This window comes from Sorex fumeus, unplaced genomic scaffold (assembly GCF_029834395.1).
Source record: "Sorex fumeus unplaced genomic scaffold, SorFum_2.1 ptg000006l, whole genome shotgun sequence".
NCBI lineage: Eukaryota > Metazoa > Chordata > Mammalia > Eulipotyphla > Soricidae > Sorex > Sorex fumeus.
The window spans coordinates 67,082,351-67,105,093 of NW_026606063.1; the positions used below are offsets into that span (position 1 = coordinate 67,082,351).

General features: G+C 43.8%; 1 protein-coding gene and 1 non-coding gene across 4 annotated transcripts in view; one reads left to right on the plus strand and one right to left on the minus strand.

The window, feature by feature from the left end:
• The window catches only part of RFX8 (regulatory factor X8), a 74,711-nt gene extending 55,208 nt beyond the window's left edge, over window positions 1–19,503 (plus strand). For all 3 annotated transcript variants that reach the window (XM_056128386.1, XM_056128394.1, XM_056128402.1), the window contains 4 exons: window positions 1,396–1,490; window positions 6,221–6,335; window positions 10,794–11,119; window positions 19,354–19,503. In XM_056128386.1, coding sequence (XP_055984361.1) covers window positions 1,396–1,490; window positions 6,221–6,335; window positions 10,794–11,119; window positions 19,354–19,503 — 686 coding nt within the window. The remainder of the gene's footprint in view (window positions 1–1,395; window positions 1,491–6,220; window positions 6,336–10,793; window positions 11,120–19,353) is intronic.
• LOC130038099 (U6 spliceosomal RNA) lies at window positions 14,550–14,651 on the minus strand. The gene has a single exon (XR_008794598.1). It is a non-coding gene; the product is annotated as a U6 spliceosomal RNA (small nuclear RNA).
• Window positions 19,504–22,743: the final 3,240 nt, after the last annotated feature.

Sequence of the window (22,743 nt, forward strand, 5' to 3'; positions counted from 1 at the left end):
CTACAGACCCCTGTGTGAGGTTCCTCCTGGGAACCTAGGGCCACACTGTTTGTACCCGGTCACTTTTGTGCCCTGGAAAGATCAAGTCATTTCTTTTTTCCATGGATCTAATTCTGCTCAATGGCATGCACGTATCTGTGTGTGATGCACCTCATACACCTGTGCCTTCCTCAGGTGACAGCTGAGCCCTCTACATCAGAAATTCCCTGACCCAGCTCTGCTTGTGGGGTAACTTCACAATTTCACATCTGCATGTGTCCATGTCGGTGCTATACACAACAGCAGCACCCATCAGTTCCCCTGTCCTCTTTGACTTTAAGCAGGACTGACTTTGGTAAGATTGCATCTGTGATAAAATATGAAATGTTAATTTTTTTTGGTAAAGAGCTTCTGTTTTATTGACCGCATTCCTTATCTCCCCTGCTCCAGTTGCCTGCCCCTTTCAAATCCCAGATCTTCCCCTGAAGTATTCCCTTAGCCATACACACTGGCCTCTGAAGGTGAGTTCCCAGCCTAACAATCTTCAGAGCTTGAAGAGCAGTGTCACTTAATCTGAGGTCCCCTTTTCACACCACTGGTGCCCTCAGAAACTCAACACAAATGTCTAACCCATCTGAATCCAATCCAGGAAGCCCCAGGGAGGCATGACCCATTCGCCCATTTTCCTGTCAGCCTGCCTAGAACTTATGTGCTCTACTGACATATCTGTATGTGGCTGAGCTAGCAAGAAGACAGCACACTGGTGTCCTCTGCTGACACCGGGAAGGCAGTGCTTAAGATACATCTGAAAGATCGTCTACATGAATTGTGACTCAATGTCTGGACACATCCTGCTGGATTCTGTAATCTCCTCATGGTCCATGACAGCAGTGAAAGATGGCAGGGTTGTTCCTTGTTCCTGCATTGACTGTTCAGGTGGAAAATCAAGGACCCAGGAGCCACGGTTTCACCCTTTGGGTCTGTCCTCACTGCGTCTCTGACCCCAGGCAAAACACTTCATGTCTCCCAGTGCTTTTGATGGCCACCACCCATTAAGGGATATTCATAAACCTCCCCCTTTTAGGAAATGGCAAGGATAGGTGAAGTCATGTCTGTATTGTGCCATGAGCTCATCTGAAGTCAGGTTCTACATAATTACCAGGTGGAGTTGTTTCAAAACATTTCTTTCCATTTTAACAAAGGGCAGAGGTGGTTCTAAAGAGGTGAGACTGTGGTGAAGTGATGATGAAGAGGTGATGACCTCAGAAGTGACTCCAACCCAAGAATGCTTCCTTTGTGTGCTCAGCCCCAGGGAATTCCTTTGAACTATTATTCATCTGTTGTCCCCTAGGTTATACAGTATACAAATACCTGCAGAAGAGTTTACCATCTTTTTATTTGTTTGTTTTTTTATAGGCCTGAGCACTTTAATTTCTTTGTTGGGGACAACAGCAGATCTCAGCATATTCCTGAACTGTCTGTCTGCAAATCTCCAAGCTTTTGTCTTCCAGGTACAAAGCCACAAAGGATTCTTTCTTCCTTTAACGGGCATGAGGGCAGTTTAGGTCACACCTGGCAGTGCTCTGGGATTACTCCTGGCTCTGCATTTAGGAATCACCTTTGGCAGGCTTGGGGACCCATATGGCATGCTGGAAATCAAACCTTGTGCAAGGCAAATGCCCTATCCACTGTAAGATCTCTCCAGCCTGTCGTAAATTTTTTTGAAAGGAAAAAAAGAGTGTAGTATAGATCATAATAGCTAAATTGTGGCACAGAGTGTCCATTATCTACTGGAATAAATAAGAATTTTCTCTAGAGTTTTCTCAAGTTAGAAATATATCAAGACTGGTATGGCTGAGAAGGAATGTCTGCAGAAATCACCTGTCATGCATGTGTACTGTGTGTGTTTACAGGTGAGCACATATGTGCCTGGGTATTTGTGCTCAGGTGAGTGCGTATGTGCCAATTGACTGTATGTACATGTACAATCACTGTGTGGGCGTGCAGAAGTTAGTGTGTGTCCATATAGGGTAGGGGTATATGTAAGTGCAAGGGAGCAGCTTCATAAAAGTTATGTGAACAGAGTGGATCCCTGAAGAGGAGGAGGAGTTTTGACTCTGGGAGTGAACAGTGCTTTTCTGGATAATTTGCAGAAAGTGCCTGTGAACTGTCAGGCTCGAGCTCACAAAATCTAAGGTGAACTGGTTTCAGATGTGGGTCAATTTTTGTTTATTTTTGGGGGGCCACACCCTGCAATGCTCAGGGTTTACTCCTGGCTCTGCACTCAGGAATGACTCCTGTCAGTGATTGCGGGGGTGGGGGGGGGAGAGGGAACATATGGGATGCCAGGAATGGAGCTTAGATCAGCCGTGTGTAAAGCAAACACCCTACCCTCTGTAGTATCACTCCAGTCCCGCATGTTGATAGATTTGATCTTTCTGAGTGACATGCCTCTCACAAGTCATTACACTGGGATTTCTGGGCCTGGTTTTTGTCATCTGCTTCCGCAGTCACACTTTTAGAGCCGACCATTGTTGATCTCAAACAAAAAGCCACAACTGTGACACCAACAAGATGGATTTATTGGAAGCAACACAGAAATGCCATTTGGGTAGTGCAGTCTGCTGGGCAGACACCCCACCTTTCCCCCGTTGAAAAGGCAGAGCCAGTCTGTGTAGTTTCTGGAGGGATTGCTACAATTCAGGGGTTCTTTTGGAGAGAACTGAGAGTTCACTAGGAGGATGGTGTCTCAGCCTTTGTCTTATGGCGCTTCTTTCATTGGCTGATCTGTTGCTCTCACTGTCTCATTGGCTGAGCGGTTGCTGGGAGCCGAGGAGCCGCCTCCTTCTACAGGGGCAGGGAACCAACTCCCTACTTGATCTAGGCGTGCAAGCACTGCTGGGCTTGGCGGTGATTTCCTTACTCAGCATGCCGGCTGCGCCCTTATAACCTTGCACCTTCATTTTAACAGACTGCATTAATTCCCACGAATGCCCTTAGAGAAAGCCGCAACACTTTTGCTCCGTGGGCCCATGGTGTGCAAGGGAACTGGGAGTGTGCAAGAGACCTTAGACCATGCAAGGCAGCCAGGCTTTCATCTTATATGAGGCTTCCTCTGAAGATAAGAAATTAGGAAAAGCCAAGGGAGGGAGCAGGCTCTGAAGCAGAAGTGCAGGGTAGAGAGGGTCAAAGCAAGTTGGGCACGCCCACTTTTACACCTGTGCACCTTTATACCTGTGCACCTTTACACCTGTGCACCTTTACACTTGTGTATCTTTACATCCTGTGTAGCTTTTACACCTGTGTATCTTTACACCTGTACAACTTTATACCTGTGCACCTGCACCATGGTGCATGACTGAAACCACCCACTGGCAGAAACACCACGTCCTGGGTCTGCTGAAGGAGACAAGCTGAAGGTTGTCATGTCTGCACCCTTCACAAATGTGACTTACTCACAAAACTGTGTTTTTTGTAACTGTGTGCCTTTGAAGGACATGTGTATGTGAAAGCATTGGCCTGATTAAAAGCTGACTGTTGTCCATAGAACAGTCAGACTGTGGAAATCAACACCTTGAACTTGTCAGGGCTGACTGAAGGCTCCTATGTCTGGCAGCGGGCAGTGTGCTAGCAAGCGGGAGGCTCATCTGAATCCCATGGACTCTGCACCTGGCTCCTGTCTGCTATGGGTCCCCGGTGGAAGGGACAAAAGCTCAGCCACAGCCATGGCTCACATCTGAAAGTCTTCTTGGCTCACATCTACCCAGAGCACAGGGCCAGAACTTTTCAGTGTCTTTAGGACACTTTTAGAGTTCATCTGCATGTTGGTGAGCAGTGGGCCCCTCCTGGGAGCCACAGGTCTGGTGGTCAGAAGCTGAGGGGAGGGGAAGCTGCTAGGAAGGGAATTCACACCTAACAAAGCTCAGGACAATCCTTTGATTCACTGGGGGCAGATGGGAAGAGAAAATTCCAAAATGGGAGAAGGCATCTCATCTTGGCAGTGGCAGCCTGTCCTTCATCAATTCAGACCAACAGCTCGAGGGGGACTTAGAAGGGCCACAAGAGACAGTCCAGCCGGCATTGGCTGTGCTGATTGGGGCTTCAGCGGGAGAGGCTCTAGGCTGCTTTCAGTGGAGACAGGGCTCCTCTCTGTGTCTGTGCCAGAGGAGTGACTCCTTGCTGCCTTGTGGTGCTAGGCCTTCTGGCCCTATGATGGCTCACAAGCCAGATGCTCTCCAGCAGAAGCACCACCACTTTTCATCATCTGGAATTCCATGCTTCTTTTGCCTAATTTGACTTTTAAGTAACTGCCTGTTGTTTTTATTATTTTTTTAATAACGTGGAATTAGAAAAAGTGAAGAAGACTAGTTTCTCACCTCCTTCCACCTTCTCCCCACCATGTATCACCATGAGATACAGTTACAAAGCTTTTATGTTTGAGTTTCAGTCATACAATGATCGAACACCCATCCCTCCACCAGTGTACGTTTTTTTACCGCCAATGTTCCCAATATCCCTCCCACCACCCCCATCCCACCCTAACCCCTGCCTCTATGGCAGACAATTTCCTTCTTACTCTCTCTTTACTTTGGGGCATTATGGTTTGCAATACAGAAATCAAAGGGCTCCACCCTGGAATCCTCTTCCCCAGGCCAGGAAGCAAGAACAGAGAAAGCCACTTTTTTATTTCTTTAATTGAATCACAGTGATATACACATTTACAAAGTTGTTCATGATTGAATTTCAGTCATATAATGTTCCAACACTCATCCCTTCACCAGTGTACATTTCCCACGACCAATTTCCAGTTTCCCTCCTGCCCCACCACCTGTTCCACCACCTGCCATTATGGCAGGCACTTTTCATCTCTCTCTCTCTCTCTCTCTCTCTCTCTCTCTCTCTCTCTTTTCCCACTCAATCTCTTTCCTTTTGGGCCTTATGGCGCACAATACAGATAATGAAAGGTTATCAGATATATCCCTTTACCTGTGCCCTTCACTCCTCACATACTCTTGTAGATCACATTGTTTTTTTAAATTAACTTTTTAATTTTTTTATTTCATTGTTATTTTTTCATTGAATCTCCATGAGATAGTCACAAAGATTTCATCTTTAAGTTTCAGTCATACAATGATCAAATGCCCATCCCTCCACCAGTGTATATTTTCCACCAACAATATCCCCAATATCCTTCCCACCACCCCCATCTCATACCACACCCTGCTTCTGTGGCAGACAATTTACTTCTTTCTCTCTCTCTACTTTGGGGCATTATGGTTTGAAATAAAGAAACTAAGAGGCCGTCATGTTTGGCCCTTTGTCTACTTTCAGAACACATCTCCCATCCCAAGAAATCCCTCCAATCATCATTGACTTAGTGATACCTTCTCTATCCCAGCTGCCTTCTCCCCCAGTTCATGATGCTGGTTTCCAAACATGGAGCAACCTTCCTGGCCCTTGTCTCTACTGTCCTTGGGTGTTAGTCTCACATTATGTTATTTTTATATTCCAGTAGTTCTATGTCTCTGTGTCACTGTGAGTGCAGTAATTCTATGTCTGTCCCTCTATTTTCTGACTCATTTTACTTAGCATGATACTATCTATGTACATCCATTTATAAGAAAATTTCATGACTTCATCTTTCCTAAGAGCTGCATAGTATTCCATTGTGTAGATGTACCAAAGTTTCTTCGACCAGTCATCTTTCTTGGGCACTCAGGTTGTTTCCAGATTCTGGTTATTGTGAACAGTGCAGCAATGAACATACAGGTTCAGATGTCATTTCTACTGTACTATGTTGCACCACTGGGATATATTCCCAGAAGTAGTATTGCTGGATCATATGGAAACTCAATTTCTAATTTTTTGAGGAATACCCATATTGTTTTCCAGAAAGGCTGGACTAGTTTGCATTCCCATCAACAATGAGAGAGTCTTTTTCTCCCCACATCCAGCACTGGTTGTTCTTATTCTTTTTGATGTGTGCCAGTCTCTGTAGTGTGAGATGATGTCTCATTGTTGTTTTGATTTGTATCTCCCTGATGATTAGTGATATATAGCATTTTTTCATGTGCCTTTTGTAGTAGGCCACACTCTTGTCCTATCATTTCATCTCCCATCCCCACTTTACTGAGTTACTTGACAATGTCTGCATGGTACATATGTACACTTGAAACATATTCTTCCTCTTGATTTTATCATTAAACCCAACTTGTTTTTTCTCCTTACAAATATGTTCTAGCCTAGCAGAAGCAAAGAGGATTTCATCAAGCTGGCTGCCAGCTTTCAGCTAAGATGGAATTTCCTTCTCACCACTGTGAGCAAAGCCATGACTCTCTGCCACAGGGAGAGTTTTGGTAAGTCAGTGAATGCCAACCAGTTTATATTCTACCTTTTCATGGAGTTACTATTGTACAAGTATTTTCCACATCACCAAGTAGAATATCTTTGTCTCTTTTACTCTTTTTACTTAAAATATAACATAAAACCTTAATAATCTTTTTGGTTTTTAGTTCCTCATGCTAGGGCTGTAAAGGCTATACCTGAGTGTCTGGAGTGTGAGATGCAGTGCTGGGAATCGAACGCAGGGCCTCACCCAGGGGAGGCATATGCCCCATCACTGAGCCACATCTCTGTTCATTACAGTTTGTTTAAAAAGTGATGTGATCATTCATCTAAGAGACACACCATGTCTTTCTTATTCCATCACCATTGGGTATATAGAAGTTTCCTTTAATATTTGTAATTAGCATATAAAGGAGGAAATATATTTATTTCACTACCCTTCTGGGTTCTCTGGATAGTCTAAAAATTAAATTGGTATTATACCAATTAACAGGAGAAAAATCAAAGTATTACATTAAATATAGGGGTCCCAAAGATTGAAGTCCCCATAGTAAATAAGGCAGTTGAGAATCAAGTGACTTATATGTCCTCCGAGGAAAGGGATAAGGGAGTGATTTACCAACAGGGAGTGGGTAATTCATCTGGTTCAAGAAGAGCAGATGTTTGGTGATTAGATGCCTGTTTTGCTGAGCCCATAGGTCATACAAATGCAAAGCTGTTTCCGTTAATGGCTCTTTTTCTAGGTCAGGAACCCTTTTGTATGTTTTTGTAGGTAGTTAAGGGAGAGAAAAACATTTTTCTGAACCTGCTGGTACTTGATTGTCTTTGGTACAAACAATCCTCATGCTCAAATTAGTATGACTACCCTGAGTACCACCAGTAGTGGTCTTCAAGTACCAAGCAGGGAACAGTCCCTGAACACCTCTGAAGGTGACTCAAAAACCAAAACATATTTTGTGAAACAACACAAAACATGTGCCAAAGTGGCACATGTTGTGACCAGAGGCCACTGATCATGGCTATATCTCAGGAAAGATCTCTGAGCAGACATGTACTTACTGACAAAATCAGAGACTCCATTGGAAATGGTGCTGGAGTGTGGGACAGAGGGGCGAGAGCAACCCAACGAGGTTACTTTCCTCATAGTCTGCAGCTGGGGTTATTGGCTATTAAGAGGGACCAGTATCCTGGGTTGCCACAGACAAATCCAGCAGCCGAAGGGTGCCCATAGCTGGTTGACTTTAGGTCCCTTCCTGGCAGTGCCCCTGGTGCTTCCTGTTTCCAGGTGATGAATCAAGACCTGTTAGAGGATGTTGCCTCCTGTTCTGAGCCCTGAGGTCCTTTCCATCGTGGCAGGTGGTTCCCACAGTTCCTGCAACAGTCACTAATGCTAGCTCCATGCAGTTCACATCAGAATCTAGTTATGAGATAACTAGTGGAGGGGCTGTTAGAGGTTTGTGGGTGTTTTCAACTTGGGTCCTCAACAACCGATTCTTCTCCCCTTCAGTGCTTTGTCACATTTTGAGAAAGAGCCCCAAAGAAGACCACTGAGCTGGAGAACAGAAGGATTCTTTCTAGCCCTCACATATTTAACATTCAGGAATGATCACTGGCAAAGTTGCCATTATATCCAGATGCTGGGAAGAGTGATGTTCTTTTCTGCATTGCACAATTTCTAGTCAAACTGTCTCCCTCTGATGAGGAAGGCTGTCTCTGACATCTGTGTCACAGAAGTAGCAGAAAACAGTTGTGGGTGGGAAGATGACCTTTGACCTTTCTATCCCAATGAACGGGTATTTAGTGTGTTGCTACAAAGTGGTGGGCATTGTCCTGGTTACTAGAAATATAACCATGGAAGAAACTCTACCTCCCCGAGCTCTCATCTTCCCAGGATGAGAAATTACTACTGCAGATTGCTCCAGATGCTTTAATAGTGGGGATGTGGGACAAGGAAGAGAAGGCAAACCTATTTAAATCCATTTTTGCCAGTATCCCGGATCTCCTTTGCCAATTGCTGCTACAAGCCATCATGTAAGAGATCCCCATTTGTAGTAGGGCCTTCCTCCAACAGGACTGCTTATGCTAGTGCTCTTCTAGAACAAAGTGGTAATGCACAGTTTATATGCAGTCCCCAGAAGAAATCCAGCCCAGGACCTGTGTTTGCTTTACCCTGCTGCCTTCTCTGTATGTTCAGGGGAGATCAAACTATCAACAGCAAGAATCCTTTTGTCTAAATTAGGCCCTGGTTCCTCAAAGTTAAATCTATACCTGGAATTTGCTCCCAGAGTTGTTGGTAAGACCTATTCTAGATTTTTAATATATAAATATAATATATAAAATATAAATTTAGAATATTTAAATTTTTTAAAAATAAATTTAAAAAATTTAGAATATTCAAGACTGTTTTATCCTTGCCCTCCAGCAGAACCAGTCTCTCCCCTCAAATCCATGAGAAAATGGTGATAATTGTCAAGATTTTGAAATGGTCAGAAAGTTCCTGTACTCCTTTCTGGGTCATCTCTACTTATCATGTCCCTTTAGTGTTTACCACTGTGCCAGTTGGAGCACATTGATAATGATGCAACAGATTCTCCTCTTGCACAGAAATGCAGACTAGCTGTGTGAAGTGGGTACAATGATCACAGACTCACTTTGCATTTTTTTATAAATCAACGTCAGCTACTGTTTACATATTGTAGACAACATGTAATATTATTTTGAGTTTATTGTTTTGAATTGTCCTTTAACTGTGTGGCACTATCTTGTTAGATATCTCATTAATTGATAGATTATATAAAAATTTTAGAAACATAAAATATTTGCCAAGTGTTAGTTTCTTAGGTAGATGAGTTGTGGTTTTACTGTCATTGAACATTTGTTTTTTAATCTCTGGGAGTGGAGATAGCAGTAAAATGTGCTTACATCCCCAGCACCGTATGCCCCTCCTAAGCCTTCTGTTAAAATTACCTTTAATGGTTGCAATAGGACAGCTCTCCCTCTCTGCTTCTTCACAGAACATCAGTTACCCTCTTCCTTTAGGGTAGAGAAAAGATTTGGCAAATCAGTATCTGCTTACCTCTTGCACAGTATCCCCAATGGGGATTGCTACAGTCTCTGTGAGAGATGGGGGTTATCCCCCTTCCTTATCTGCTGCCACACACACACAGAGCCACAGGGAAGTATTCTCCACTCCAGCATCAGAAGTACAGCCCAGACCTCTTTACACCCCTTGCCTGGATGCCAGTCACAGAAGTTTGGGGGTCAGCATCCTGCCTCTGAGTGAGGTGTCTCTCATATCTGCACTAGTTGAGTCTTTTGGCTGCTTTCACACTTCAGTTGACGTAACATAGGTTAATAGGAAGAAATGAAGATCAAAGTTTGGAGGGAGAGCTCAACAGGCTGAGAGTGTGCTTGGCATGCAAGAGATATGGGTTTAAGCCCTTGTACCCTGAACCCCAAAGGGAATAACTTCCCCCAAATGAGGACCAGGATTAGCCCTGAACCACCACTGGGTGTGACCCATACACAAACACAAAAGAAAATCAAGTTTAATTCCCAAAGATAGGAGGCTCAAAGAAGAGACCTAGGCAGCAAGTCTTTATGCTTTTTATAAATAAATAAATAACCCTGTCACAATTTGACAAGACAAAGAACTTTTGGCTTAGGGTAGAAAGTTGTGAGATAACGAGATATGTCAATCCCACTTCTCAGCTCAGGTGCAGGGATGGGATATTTCACCCAGGATGGTTATTGCCTGCAGGATCTTAAGGACATGAGGACAAGGTAGAATCACCTTCTCCAAGTATCATTGGCAATTTCCCAAGTATTGCTAAAGTAGTTGGTATGGCAGAGCAGAACATTTTTTTAAAATTTTATTTTATTGAATCACCATGAGATATAGTTACAAGCTTTCATGTTTGAGCTACAATCACACAATAATCAAACACCCATTCCTCCACCAGTGCACATTCCCCACCACTAATATCCCCAGTATCTCCTCCCTTTCTAACCCTCCCAATACTTCCATAGTAGACAATATTCCCCATACTCACTCTCTACTTTTGGGTATTGTAGTTTTCAGTACAGATAATGAGAGGTTATCATGTTTGGTCCTTTATCTACTTTCAGCACACATCTCCCATTCCAACGAATTCCTCCAACCATCATTTTCTTAGTGATCTCTTCTCTATTCCAACTGCCTTCACCCCTCAGAGTGGCACATTTAGGGGTTCATATTTCACTCTCCTTCAGTTTAAGTTATTTTCCAGGCCCAACCTGCCAGTTCTTTCTGACCAGAGACTTCTGTAGTGGGTGCCCTTGGTTCTCTGTACATGGAAGGTTTCCGAGGACATAAAGGCCCAGAAATATTGCCACTTTCTCAGTGATTTATCAGTGTCCATCTGTGTGTCTACCCATCTCTCTCAGTTTATCTATTCTCTAACCATTTGGGTGTTTTTCTTTAAATGTAGGCTCCTGGCATCTATTTCATTTGCTGCTTCTGGAATACGTGATTCATATTCTTCAGTCATACATGGAAGAGGAAGAGGAAGAGGAGGAAGAGGTAGATGTGGGACAACTCAAGGAAGGGCTCCCAGCTGACCAGCTTCTCATCCAGCCAGATCAGGCACTCTTCCACCCTCCAGACTCTTCGCCCACTCAGGAGAACACCAACTCGAGCCTGGACCTGCCCCAGGTGACGCTGAAGCATGTGAGCCAGAGCCAGTGTCCCGTGGGCGAGAGCAGCATGACACTCAGGGTCCTGGGCTTCCTCACAGACATGGCCACAGGCAATAAGGTAAAGACATGGGCCTGTTCCCACCCCATTTCCTGGTGTTCAAACAACAAGAAAGGGGTTTCATGGAATCTTGGTTTTCAGCAATTTGGCTGAAGTGATTCTAATAACTTACCTGTGAGCTCTGGTCAGTTGGACACTCACCTAGAATGTTTGGAGATGTAGAAAACTCAGTCTTGTCTTCCCAGAGCCTAACTGGCATGGTTAGACTAAGTGAGCAATAGCTTCCTACTAACTGTTCATCTGAGCAGTATGTGCTGAAATGCCTCTGCATTCAATAAAAGGGATTATTGAATAGTTAGAAAAAGAAGGATTTTTAAAAAGATGGAAGCAGGGCTGTTTCTTTCCTTCTTTTCTTTTCTTTTTTTTTTTTTTTTTTGCTTTTTGGGTCACACCTGGCAATGCGCAGGGGTTATTCCTGGCTTTGCACTCAGGAATTACTTCTGGCGGTGCTCAGGGGACCATACGGGATGCTGGGAATTGAACCCAGGTTGGCCGCATGCAAGGCAAACACTCTACCCACTGTAATATCACTCCAGCCCCAGGGTTGTTTCTTGAAAGATATAAAACTATGCTGTTTATCTAATACCGCATATCTATATCCTTAAAGTCCTATAACCTTGCAGAGTGTTATTTTCATTGCATGAATGAGGAAACAGGCTCAGAGAGCTAAATGAGGTGCACAAGTAAACAGAGGAAGAGAAACTGGCGCTTACACCTCCTGACCTCAAGTGCTCCCTTCTCCTTGTAGATCAGAGGAGGGAAGTCTCTGTCCTGAGAGCAGGACAGAGATTGAGAGGTCAAAGGCCTGGCTGTTGAATGCTGTGCAGATGGGCCAGGTTAGGCAGGAAACAACATAAACACCTTCAGTGAAGCTAGGGAAGTGAGTGAGCTGATTCAAAAAGATCCCAGGAGTGCTCTTAGTACTCATTTCTAAAATTCACACAAACATTTGAAAGTTTAGCTCCTTTGCATATATATAAATATAGACATAGATAAAAATATGGCACCATGAAAAACTTTATTTGAATATATAGTAGTGACCATTGAAAAGGGGTGTCCTCCGCCTGGGCTCATCATGGCTCTGATCATGGGAATAAGGCACTGCCTGATGCTGTGCATGACCCATGCCTGGAAATCACTAGAAACTTCCATAAATATTTCATTTTTTTCTTTTTTCTTTCTTTTCTTTGGTCTACACCCAGTGGTGCTTTGTGGTTATTCCTGGCTCTCCACTCAGGAATCACTCCCGGCAGGTTTAAGAAACCATATGGGATTCCAGGGATTGAACTCAGATCAGACATGTACAAAACAAACATACTACTGGCTGTACTATCACACCCACCCAGGATATTTCCTTCCTAACAAACCCTCATTCCATTTCTCCAAAGCACAGCAAGCATGTCTAAACTGTAACAGAGCACATCTCTGAGAAACATTTTGTGCTGGACAAAAATGCTCTGATGGTGAGCAAAAGAAATGCATGCCTCAGGTTTACAGAGTCCCTACTGGTATTGACCCTTTATTTTCCTTGTAATGGTAAATTTGTTTTGCCAGCTGTTGCTGAGGCCACAAAGCCCAGACCTGTAGGTGTAGAGAAACTGACCTGTCTGACAAGACATGAGACAGCGAAATACTGAACCCAAGTCAGGGCCTCCTGTGTCCATGGTTGAGGGTTTGAGGGTGTGCTCTCTCTCTCTCTCTCTCTCTCTCTCTCTCTCTCTCTCTCTCTCTCTCTCTCTCTCTCCCTCTCTAGCTCACACACACACACACACACACACACACACACACACACACACACACACACACCAGGATCTCTAACATCTTCTCTTCTTTCCCAGCTAAATTCTTCTGACTAGTTTAAGTAAGCCACAAGGCAGATTAACGAGAAAAACAAATTTCCCTTCATTGACAAAGGTCCCATACATATGGAACCAGCACAATGACCAAAATAACAAGTTCATATGAACCTTTATGACAAAGAAACAATTGCATTTGTGAGGAATTGACCCATCAAAGAGACTTGTCTGGTGTAGGAAGGAGCAGGGATGTCCTGGAGTTTGTTTACTCAGCCTGTGGGACCTGAGCCCACTCTGCTTCCTGACGCAGGAAGGTGGTTAGAGAAGAGCCTTCTTGTTCTTTCTGTACTGACTGTTTCTCACACAGCTTTAGTTCAAAATAATCCACACATTCTTTCGGCATGCTTGTGGTTGACTACCTGAGCCTTAGCATTCCTCTGTCACTACAGTAAGTAGGAGTAAATTTTGAACTCTGGACTCAGAAGGAAAGGGAATGTGAAGAGCAGAGATGGTTCCCTGCAGAAATCCAGTAAGAAGTGTTATCAGCTTAGACATCATTCCCTCAGCCACCTTGTCTAGTGACTAGCAGGCAGGAACTCAAACCTCCACAGATCACCCTCTTAACCCTCTTTGTTTCCCCAAAGTATGCTTTCATGTACTTTCATTCTCAAGGAATCAAGTTAGAAGTAAATTTTGAAATATTCAAGCCTAATTGCGGGGGGGGGGGGGGAATAAGTAGATACAGTACATAACTTCCTGCATTCAAATTCTACATCTTTTACTTGTTAGTAAGAATCTTGGACAAGTTACTATATCTACAAAACAGGAATAATAGTACATAATTCTGTAGACCTGTTATGAGGTTTAAATAGGGAAATCATTATAAAGATTCTAGAAAATAGCAAACACTCATAACCACTACTCATCATTATCATTTCTCCTTTACAGCCTTCCCCACTGAGCACCTTTCCATAACACTCTCTTCTCCAATCCCTAACTCCTACAAAGTTCATTGCTATGGGGTTTGACCTATATTTCATTTGTGGCAATAATAGAGAAGATATTAAGTACTTAATTGAGCAACATAATAAAGCAATAAGAGCAGATAAATGTCAGCTACTCCAAGGTAATATGTATTCAAGATTAATTAAACCTGCTTCTGTTTCTGCATGCCTGCTGAATTAGCTATAATGACTTTCCAACACCAAAAAGTTCCACTCCTCTAATTTTCATTGTATTCATTTCTGAGCACTTGCCCTCCTCATCAACAGAAAGCACACACTCTGTGTCCATCTGTGGCCAGTTAATGCCCCATTCAGCAGCACATCTGTGCAGCTCAGTTCTCTGAACAATTTAGCTCTGCCCTACACCTATCAACAAACCAAGTCAGCATTTCAGTACTAGAACCCATCTGTCGCTCTTCCACATTTTAACAACAACCCAAATAGTAAAATTAAAGATGTGTTCAAGAACAAAGTGAAAAACAATAGTGTTATTAAATTCTCTTCTTTTAAAAACCATCATAGAGTTTTTCACCTTAGGTCAGAACTGCAGTAAAAGATTTAAGTATAGCAAAAAAAAACTCCTAATAAGTGACACAAACTGTACAGTGAAGAAGAACCCCCCCTTTTTTTGAAAATATGGAACGCTTCACCAATTGTGTTTCATACTTGCACAGGGCCATGCTAATCTCTGTATCATTCCAATTTTAGTATATGTGCTGCTGAAGCGAGCACAACCCCCCCATTTTTTTGAGAGAAGAAAAATGTTTTCTCATGAGGTGATGGTGGTGGTCAAATTTAGAAAGGGTCAGAAATATACTTTTCTTAAGTGCATTCAAAGTTCTTTTTTGTGTATCTTCATCAAAATATTGGAAGGGAGAGGAGTGGAGAGGGGTGGACAAGAAGGGTTAAGCACCTCCAAAGAAACAGTGACCAAAATACAAAGACAGACTACAGAATGGGAAAGGATATTCGCTGAATACACATCTGACAAGGGGTTGATATCCAGGATATACAAAGTACTGGTTGAACTCCACAAGAAGAAAACATTCAACCCCATCAAAAAAATGGGGCAATGAAATGAACAGAAACTTTATCAAAGAAGAAATCCGAATGGCAAAAAAGCACATGAGAAAATGCTCTACATTATTAATCATCAGGGAGATGCAGATCAAAACCACAATGAGATACCATCTCACATCTCAGAGACTGGCCCACATTCAAAAGAACAAAAGCAACCTATGCTGGCGCGGATGTGGCGAGAAAGGGACACTCCTTCACTGTTGGTGGGAATGCCAACTGGTTCAACCCTTTTGGAAAACAGTATGGACGATTCTCAAAAAATTAGAAATTGAGCTCCCATTTGACCCAGCAATTTCACTCCTGGGAATATATCCCAGAGAGGCAAAAATGTATAGTCAAAGTGACATCTGTACTTGTTTGTTCATTGCAGCACTCTTTACAATAGCCAGAAACTGGAAGAAACCTAAGTGCCCAAGAACAGATGACTGGTTCAAGAAAGTTTGGTACATCTACACAGTGGAGTACTATGTAGCTGTTAGAAAAGATGAAGTCATGAAATTTACATACAAGTGGTACAACATGGAAAGTATCATGCTAAGCGAAATGAGTCAGAAAGAGAGGGATAGACATAGAAAGATTGCATTCATCTGGGGGATATAAGGTAACAAAATATGAGATTAATATCCAAGAATAGCTGAGATCAGCACCAGGAGGATTACTCCATAGCTTAGAGGCCAGCCGGGCATTCTAGGGGAAAGGGCAGCTCAAATAGAGAAGGGAGCACCAAATAAAGTGTGTTTGGAGGATTCTCCCAGGATGGGAGATGCATGTTGAAAGTAGACTATGGACTGAACATGTTTGCCACTCAATGCCTCTTTTGCAGACCACAACACCCAAAAGGAGAGAGAGAACAAAAGGGAATGCCCTGCCACAGAGGCAGGGTGGGATGGGGGTGGGGGGTGGGAGGGATATTATCCATGGTGGTGGAAAATGGGCACTGATGGAGGGATCGGTATTTGATCATTGTATAATCGAAACCCAAGCACAAAAAATTGTAAATCTACAAAAAAAAGAAAGAGAGGGACAGACGACAGACATAGAAAGATTGCATTCATCTGGGTAACATAAAGTAACAAAACAGGAGACTAACACCCAAGATTAGCTGAGATAGGTACCAAGAGGTTTACTCCATGGCTTGGAGGCCAGCTGTACATGCTAGGGGAAGAGGCAGCTCAAATAGATAAGGGAGCACTAAATAAAGGGTGTTGGGAGGATCCTCCCAGTATGGGAGATGCATGTTGAAAATAGACTATAGACCAAATATGATTGCCACTCAATGCCTCTTTTGCAAATCACAGCACCCAAAAGGAGAGAGAGACCAAAAGGGAATGCCCTGCCACAGAGGCAGGGTGGGATGGGGGGTTGGGGGGGTGGGAGGGATACTGGGATCAGAGGTGGTGGAGAATGGGCACTGGTGGAGGGATGGGTACTCGAGCATTGTATAACTGAAGCCTAAGCACAAAAATTTGTAAGTCTACAACTGTACCTCATGGTGTTTCACTAATAAAAGTTTTTAAAAAAAGTCTGTGGGGTGAGTGGAGTGGGAGGTGAAGGGGTGTTATTCGTGAAATAAGACCAAGAACAAAAGAAAGATCCTGAAAAGAACTCTGATCAGGGTTTGTCAGCTACTCAGGACCCCAGAGCTCAAGGGAAAATGAGAGTCCTTACTTCTCTAATGGAGACTTGCTCAGATTTATTGGAGATCAGGCATATGAACTAATATCAAAATATGCAAATCTCCCAGATTTTTTACTGCCCAATCAAATGTTAATTTAACTCAAACTATTCCAAAGTAAGTTGTTCAACACATAAATAATGAAAAATGAACTCAGTACTCCACATAATTACATAATATGATACACTTCATGCCAACTCTATGTGTACAATTTCAACATTTCTCAGTAACTCATCCATAATTAACAATCAAATATGAGTGTGGTTGCCAATAATGCAATGAATGGTCTTTAATTTAATTTTTTACGGTCTTTAATTTTAAAGGCAAACATCATACTCCTAATTTATCAAGGTATGAAAATTTGATTCAAGTCATATTAGCTTCATTGTTATAACAAACAGGATTTTCTTTTGTTAAAATTTATCCAACATCCTTCTCCCCTATATTTTGTTTGTTTGCTTGCTTGTTTTTTGGGGGGTGTGCACCACACCCCAGCAGTGCTCTGGAATTAATCCTGGCTCCACACTGAGAAATCACTCCTAATGGGATCAGGCAACCATATGAGATGCCAGGGATCAAATCTGGGTTGACTGCATGAAAGGCAAATGCCTTCTGCTGTAATATCTCCCTGGTCTATATTTTGAAGAAAAACTTGGCGGGGGGGGGGGGGGGGATTTTGTGAGGGTTGGGTACATTTAGAAGATTAAAGGAAGAGAAACACTAAGTACAAATGGAAATACTTAAGGCCAACAATTGTCTCCTCAAAGATGCTCCTGACTAAGTGAACCTAGCTCATTGGTAGACATTTCTGTTCATGGTTTTTTGAGGACAACGTAAAGCATATTCCACTAACCTTGATTATTTTCACATTCCTATGCCCCCTGTCCCTTTTATCTACTGATAAAGCAGACACTAACCTTATCTGAGGGACAGAAGGCAGGATTCTTGTACAGCCTTGAAGTCAGCTGAAAATATGGGGTTTGATATCCAGCGGGTAGCAATCAAAGTGATGAGCACAGCCCCAAAGAGACCCAGACACACAGTTTCCACCTCAGCTCTCCCTGCTGATTGGCCTTTTTAGTTTTTTCATTTTTTTATAATTTTATTTATTGAATCACCATGAGAGCAGTTACAAAGCTTTTGGGTTTAAGTCTCAGTCATACAATGAAACACCTGTACCTTCACCAGTGCCCATTCTCCACCACCAAAAACCCAAGTATACCCCCATTCCACACCCTCCCCATTCCTGTGGGGCAGATGATTTCCATATTACTCTCTCTCTACTTTGATTACATTCAATATTTTGACACCAGACCCTCCATTATTATTTGGGATTTTAACCCAACACTCAGATCTGCCGAAAAGGCAACAGTAGACAATTTGTTTTCTATTGCTGGTTATGAATAACATATGATGTCGTGCGGCTGCAGTAGTGGCCATGCGATTTTGAAATTTCGAATTTTTAACAATTAAATCTGGAGGGATTTCTTGCCAAAACCTGCTGGGTTCCAAGATTTGTTCCTGAGTCTCTGGGATCATGGCCATTAAGCAGCTTGATCAGGAGCCAGAGAGTCCATTCATGGGCGGCAACTCAGGGTCTTGTTGGGAGGAGGAAAGGGTGGAGGAAAGGGCCGGCTCCACCCCCATCCTGTGAGGCCCCACGTGTCTTGTCACTGAGGACCCAAACCTGACTGTCCAATGGCCTCTGGAGGATGGCGGCCACCAAACGGCCAAGGGGGAGCAGACAGAGGGACAGCACCCTTTCTTTACTGGGGTGGCCTGGCGACAGTAACCTATTGTGGGCTCCAGACGTATTTCTGCCAAAAACCACTGGGTTCCGAGATTTGTTTCTGAGTCTCTGGGATCATGGCCATTAAGCACCTTGATCAGAAGCCAGAGAGGCCATTTGTGGGCAGCAACTTGGGGAGGGGAGGAAAGGGCATGGGGTGGGAAGGAAAGGGTGGGCCCTACCCCCATCCTGTGAGGCCCCATGTGTCTTGTCACTGTGGGCCCAAACCTCACTGTCCAGTGGCCTCTGGAGGATGGCAGGCCGCCAGGGGGAACAGGCCAAGGCACAAACCCTATTCCCACCTGGGGTGGCCCAACACTGGTAACTGAAGGAACTGTACGCATTTCTGCCAAAAGCTGCTGAGTTCCAAGATGATTGGCCTTTTCAAAGGCCTCGGTAGAGGAGTACTGACTTGCTCTCTGTGTCACACATATACTTCATGCCCCTTCCCTTTTCTAAAGTCAACCCAGCTGCCCACTCCCTAGAACCCCACTCTCCCACCCCAGTTATGGCTTAAGGTTCCTTATGTGATGTAATCACCAGATTCTGAGTATTCTCCCTGAGAAGTTCAGATCTCCTGTAGTAAGAATAAATGCACCACTTCCCATTTAACATCTAGGGCAGGGACTAAGGTGTGGAAGAATTCAAACAACACAGGTCAAGCTAGAGAGTTAGTATAGGGTTTAAGGTGCTTGCCTTGCATAGGGCGTACCCTGTTTTAATCATGTTTTTTAAGTACCTCCTGGAATGACCCCTGAGCCCAGCCACAGGTGGCTCAGATTCCTTCCCCCCAAATAAAGTAAATAAATTTTTAAAAATGGGTTCCACAACAAGGAATAATAAAAATTTTCTTTTTTCACCTTTTCCTTTTAAACATTTCTGTCTCACAGCTCATCCAAGTATTGTTAGAAGACAAGTCCACTTCAAGCAACATCAAACTCAGCCTTCCTGTGGGACAAGAAGCTCTTGTAACCCTCAGAGATGGACAAAGATTTGTGATTCACATATCAGATATACCCCAAAACTCTGAGAACATTTAATTCAGGGGTAACAATGCTAATGTGTAAGGCTTTGATTTGGGTAGAACAAGAAAAAAACAATTTTTTTCATTCTGAAAAAATATATTACATGCTAAAGCTTTTATTTGGAGGATAAGGAAGGTTTTATGTATATAATAGGTATAGCATTGTTTTTTTCTTTATATGTATTTCACAGAGTTGATTTTGGTGAAATGTATAAATAGATGTGGAGAATAGTTTTCTGACTCTGTTGTTTTTCTTTGGGGACTTTCCAAGTATTTCTTTATGAAGACATCTCAGAAGATAAATTTGAGAAATCTTGTTGGGAGTCAGGAAATGGATAGGTCTCAAGAGAAAGATAAAATTTAATGAATCCAAATGGCACAATCAGTGAAAGCCCAGTGGTAATACTTTTCTTCCCTTTGGTAATACTACAGTGGAAATGGAATAAACAGAGCCACTCAAACAATGTAAAGGTAAGGTAAAGGCCCTCCCGTTGATCGTCGATTTGCTCGAGCGGGCCCAGTAACGTCTCCATTGGAGACTTTGTTGTTACTGTGTCTGGCATATCGAATACTCTCGGTAGCTTGCCGGGCTCTCCGAGAGGGGCGGAGGAATCGAACTCGGGTCGGCCATGTTGGCCGCGTGTAAGGCGAACGCCCTACCCGCTGGGCTGGAGCGATAGCACAGCGGTAGGGCGTTCGCCTTACAAGCGGCCAACATGGCCGACCCGAGTTCGATTCCTCCACCCCTCTCGGAGAGCCCGGCAAGCTACTGAGAGTATTCGATATGCCAGACACAGTAACAACAAAGTCTCCAATGGAGACGTTACTGGGCCCGCTCGAGCAAATCGACGATCAACGGGAGGGCCTTTACCTTTACTCAAACAAAGTGGAATTAAAAAAAAGTGTCATTTGATCCCATTGTTAGAAGCATTAAATCCACCCAAAGACTTTGGTTTACCATCACAAACTCTTCAAGTGAGGCTCAGTTTTGAATGTCACCAGGTCTGTAGTATTGTTAGAAGACAAGACCACTTCAAACAACTATAAGTTACCTTTCATTTCCCCTCTCTGTTGCACAACACTTTAAAATTTTGAAATTAAGAATACTTTGTTGTTAAACAAGATTTACCTTAACAAATTCGATTATATTTTTCTAATTTTTGTTTGTTTTGGGGACACTCTGAGTGGTATTCAAGAGCTACTCCAGACTCTGTGCTCTGTACTCAACACTCAGCTTGTAGAGCTATTTCTCCAGTCAACTTTTAATGACATTTTTAGCAACCTATGCTTAACATGATTTCTGATCCCCAGCCCAGGGATGTGTGGCTCAGTGATCAAACCCTGTCTTGTGGGCATGAGACCACCAGGTTGATTCCCCAGAATCCCAACACAGTTGAATATGATCCCAGCATCACAGCTGTTGGGATCTCTTGTGCACAGCGTGACATGTCAATCAAGTGTGTGATCCCCTTACCACAGCAATAAGGACAACAACAAAGAGAGGGGAAGGGGGGAAAATAAAGATTTCTAATACAAGTGAAAACAATATAAAGCATTTATTGATCTAATATTGTATAGGAAATCAGGGACTGGGGAGACGGCTCGAAGGGCTAGAGCTTAGGGTGGGGGAGGCTTGGATTCAATCTCCAGCATGTTCTCTATATGCAGACAATGCACTTCAACCTGCTGAGCCATCTCTGCTGCCCCTGAGGTAGGATCACATTTCTTAAGCTATCTAGCAGTAGTCATTTAGAAAAGAAGCTCATCAACATTCCTTGGCACACTGTTCAGTGACTGCATATTTCTTTTTTGCTGGCATGTATGCAGACCTGTAGCCAACCAGGTAAACAACAAAGACATCAGTGAGATCAGTCTATGAATGGTTCATTTGGTTTGTATATTTTGGTCTAAATTAATTAGCTGGCAGCTAGCTGAGAACTCACTGTCCTTGAGGAGAGAATAGAGGACAAAGCCTTGCATGGGGCCAACACCGGTTTAGTTCTCAGGACTGCATGCCCCTACCCCAGTACTTCCAGAAATAACATCCTGAATCCAGCAGGGTGTTGCCCAAAAAACACCCAGAAGAAAGGAAAAGAAAAGAAAAAGTTCACCCACGGATATTAAAGATCGTATCACTCTATCACTGTTATCTAGTTGTTCATCGATTTCCTCGAGTAGGCACCAGTAACATCTCCATTCGTCCTAGCCCTGAGATTTCAGCAAGTGCCACATTGGAGGCTCTTCCAGCGTCACGGGAATGAGACCCAGCATTGTTACTGGGTTTTGGCATATCGAATACTCCATGGGGAGCTTGCTAGACTCTGCCATGCAGGCAGGTACTCCAGGTAGCCTGCTGGGTTCTCTGAGAGCAAGAACTAGACAATAAGAGGTTGAGCGGCAGCAAATGCGGCTGTGCATACTTCCAGGAGCTCGGTTTTACAGTCTTTGGATCTTGGCCATTGATGGGATTACATGGCGCCAGGGGCAGTTGGTGGGTATGACCCCTGCCTACTGGAAGATGGAGGATCTGGGTGGAGGATGCTCAGCCCCGATGCGAGCAGGCATGGAGATCTCAGCCCCGGGACCCGCATGCCTTTGTTCCTCTGCTGTGTAATCCCACCAATGGCCAAGACCCAGAGACTATAAAACCCAGGATTCTACTAGCTGAGGAAGGATAGCGTGCGGCTGTGCGACATCTTATTATCTCATTCTTACTTTGGACAACCTGGCAGGTTACCGAATGTAACCTGCCCACACGGCAGAGTCTGGCAAACTCCCCGTGGTGTACCCAATATGCCAAATACCAGTAACAATGATGGGTCTCATTCTCCTAACTCTGAAAGAGCCTTGAATATGGCACTTTTTAAAATCTCAGGGCTAGGGCGAAGGAGACGTTACTGGTGCCTGCTCCAGGCAATCGACAAACTAAAGGATGATCATGATCAGATCTTGGCCATTGATGAGATTACAAGGTGCTGGGAGCAGTTGGGGGGTGTAACTGTCTAGCTACTGGAAGATGGGGGATCTGGGTGGAGGAAGTCCAACCCTTATCTGAGCAGGCTTGGAAATCTCAGCCCCGGGTCCCACACACCTGGGTTCCTCTGCAGGTTCCTTCATGCGTGAGGCTCGTCCGAGCGTGTAGAGAATGGTCTTAAGCATGGCTGTGGCTGGGTTCTGGAGGTCTTCAGCTGCTGGGGCTCTGCTTGGGGTGGAGAGGGAAACTCAACCCACCCTCCTCCAAGGGACCCTGGTGAGG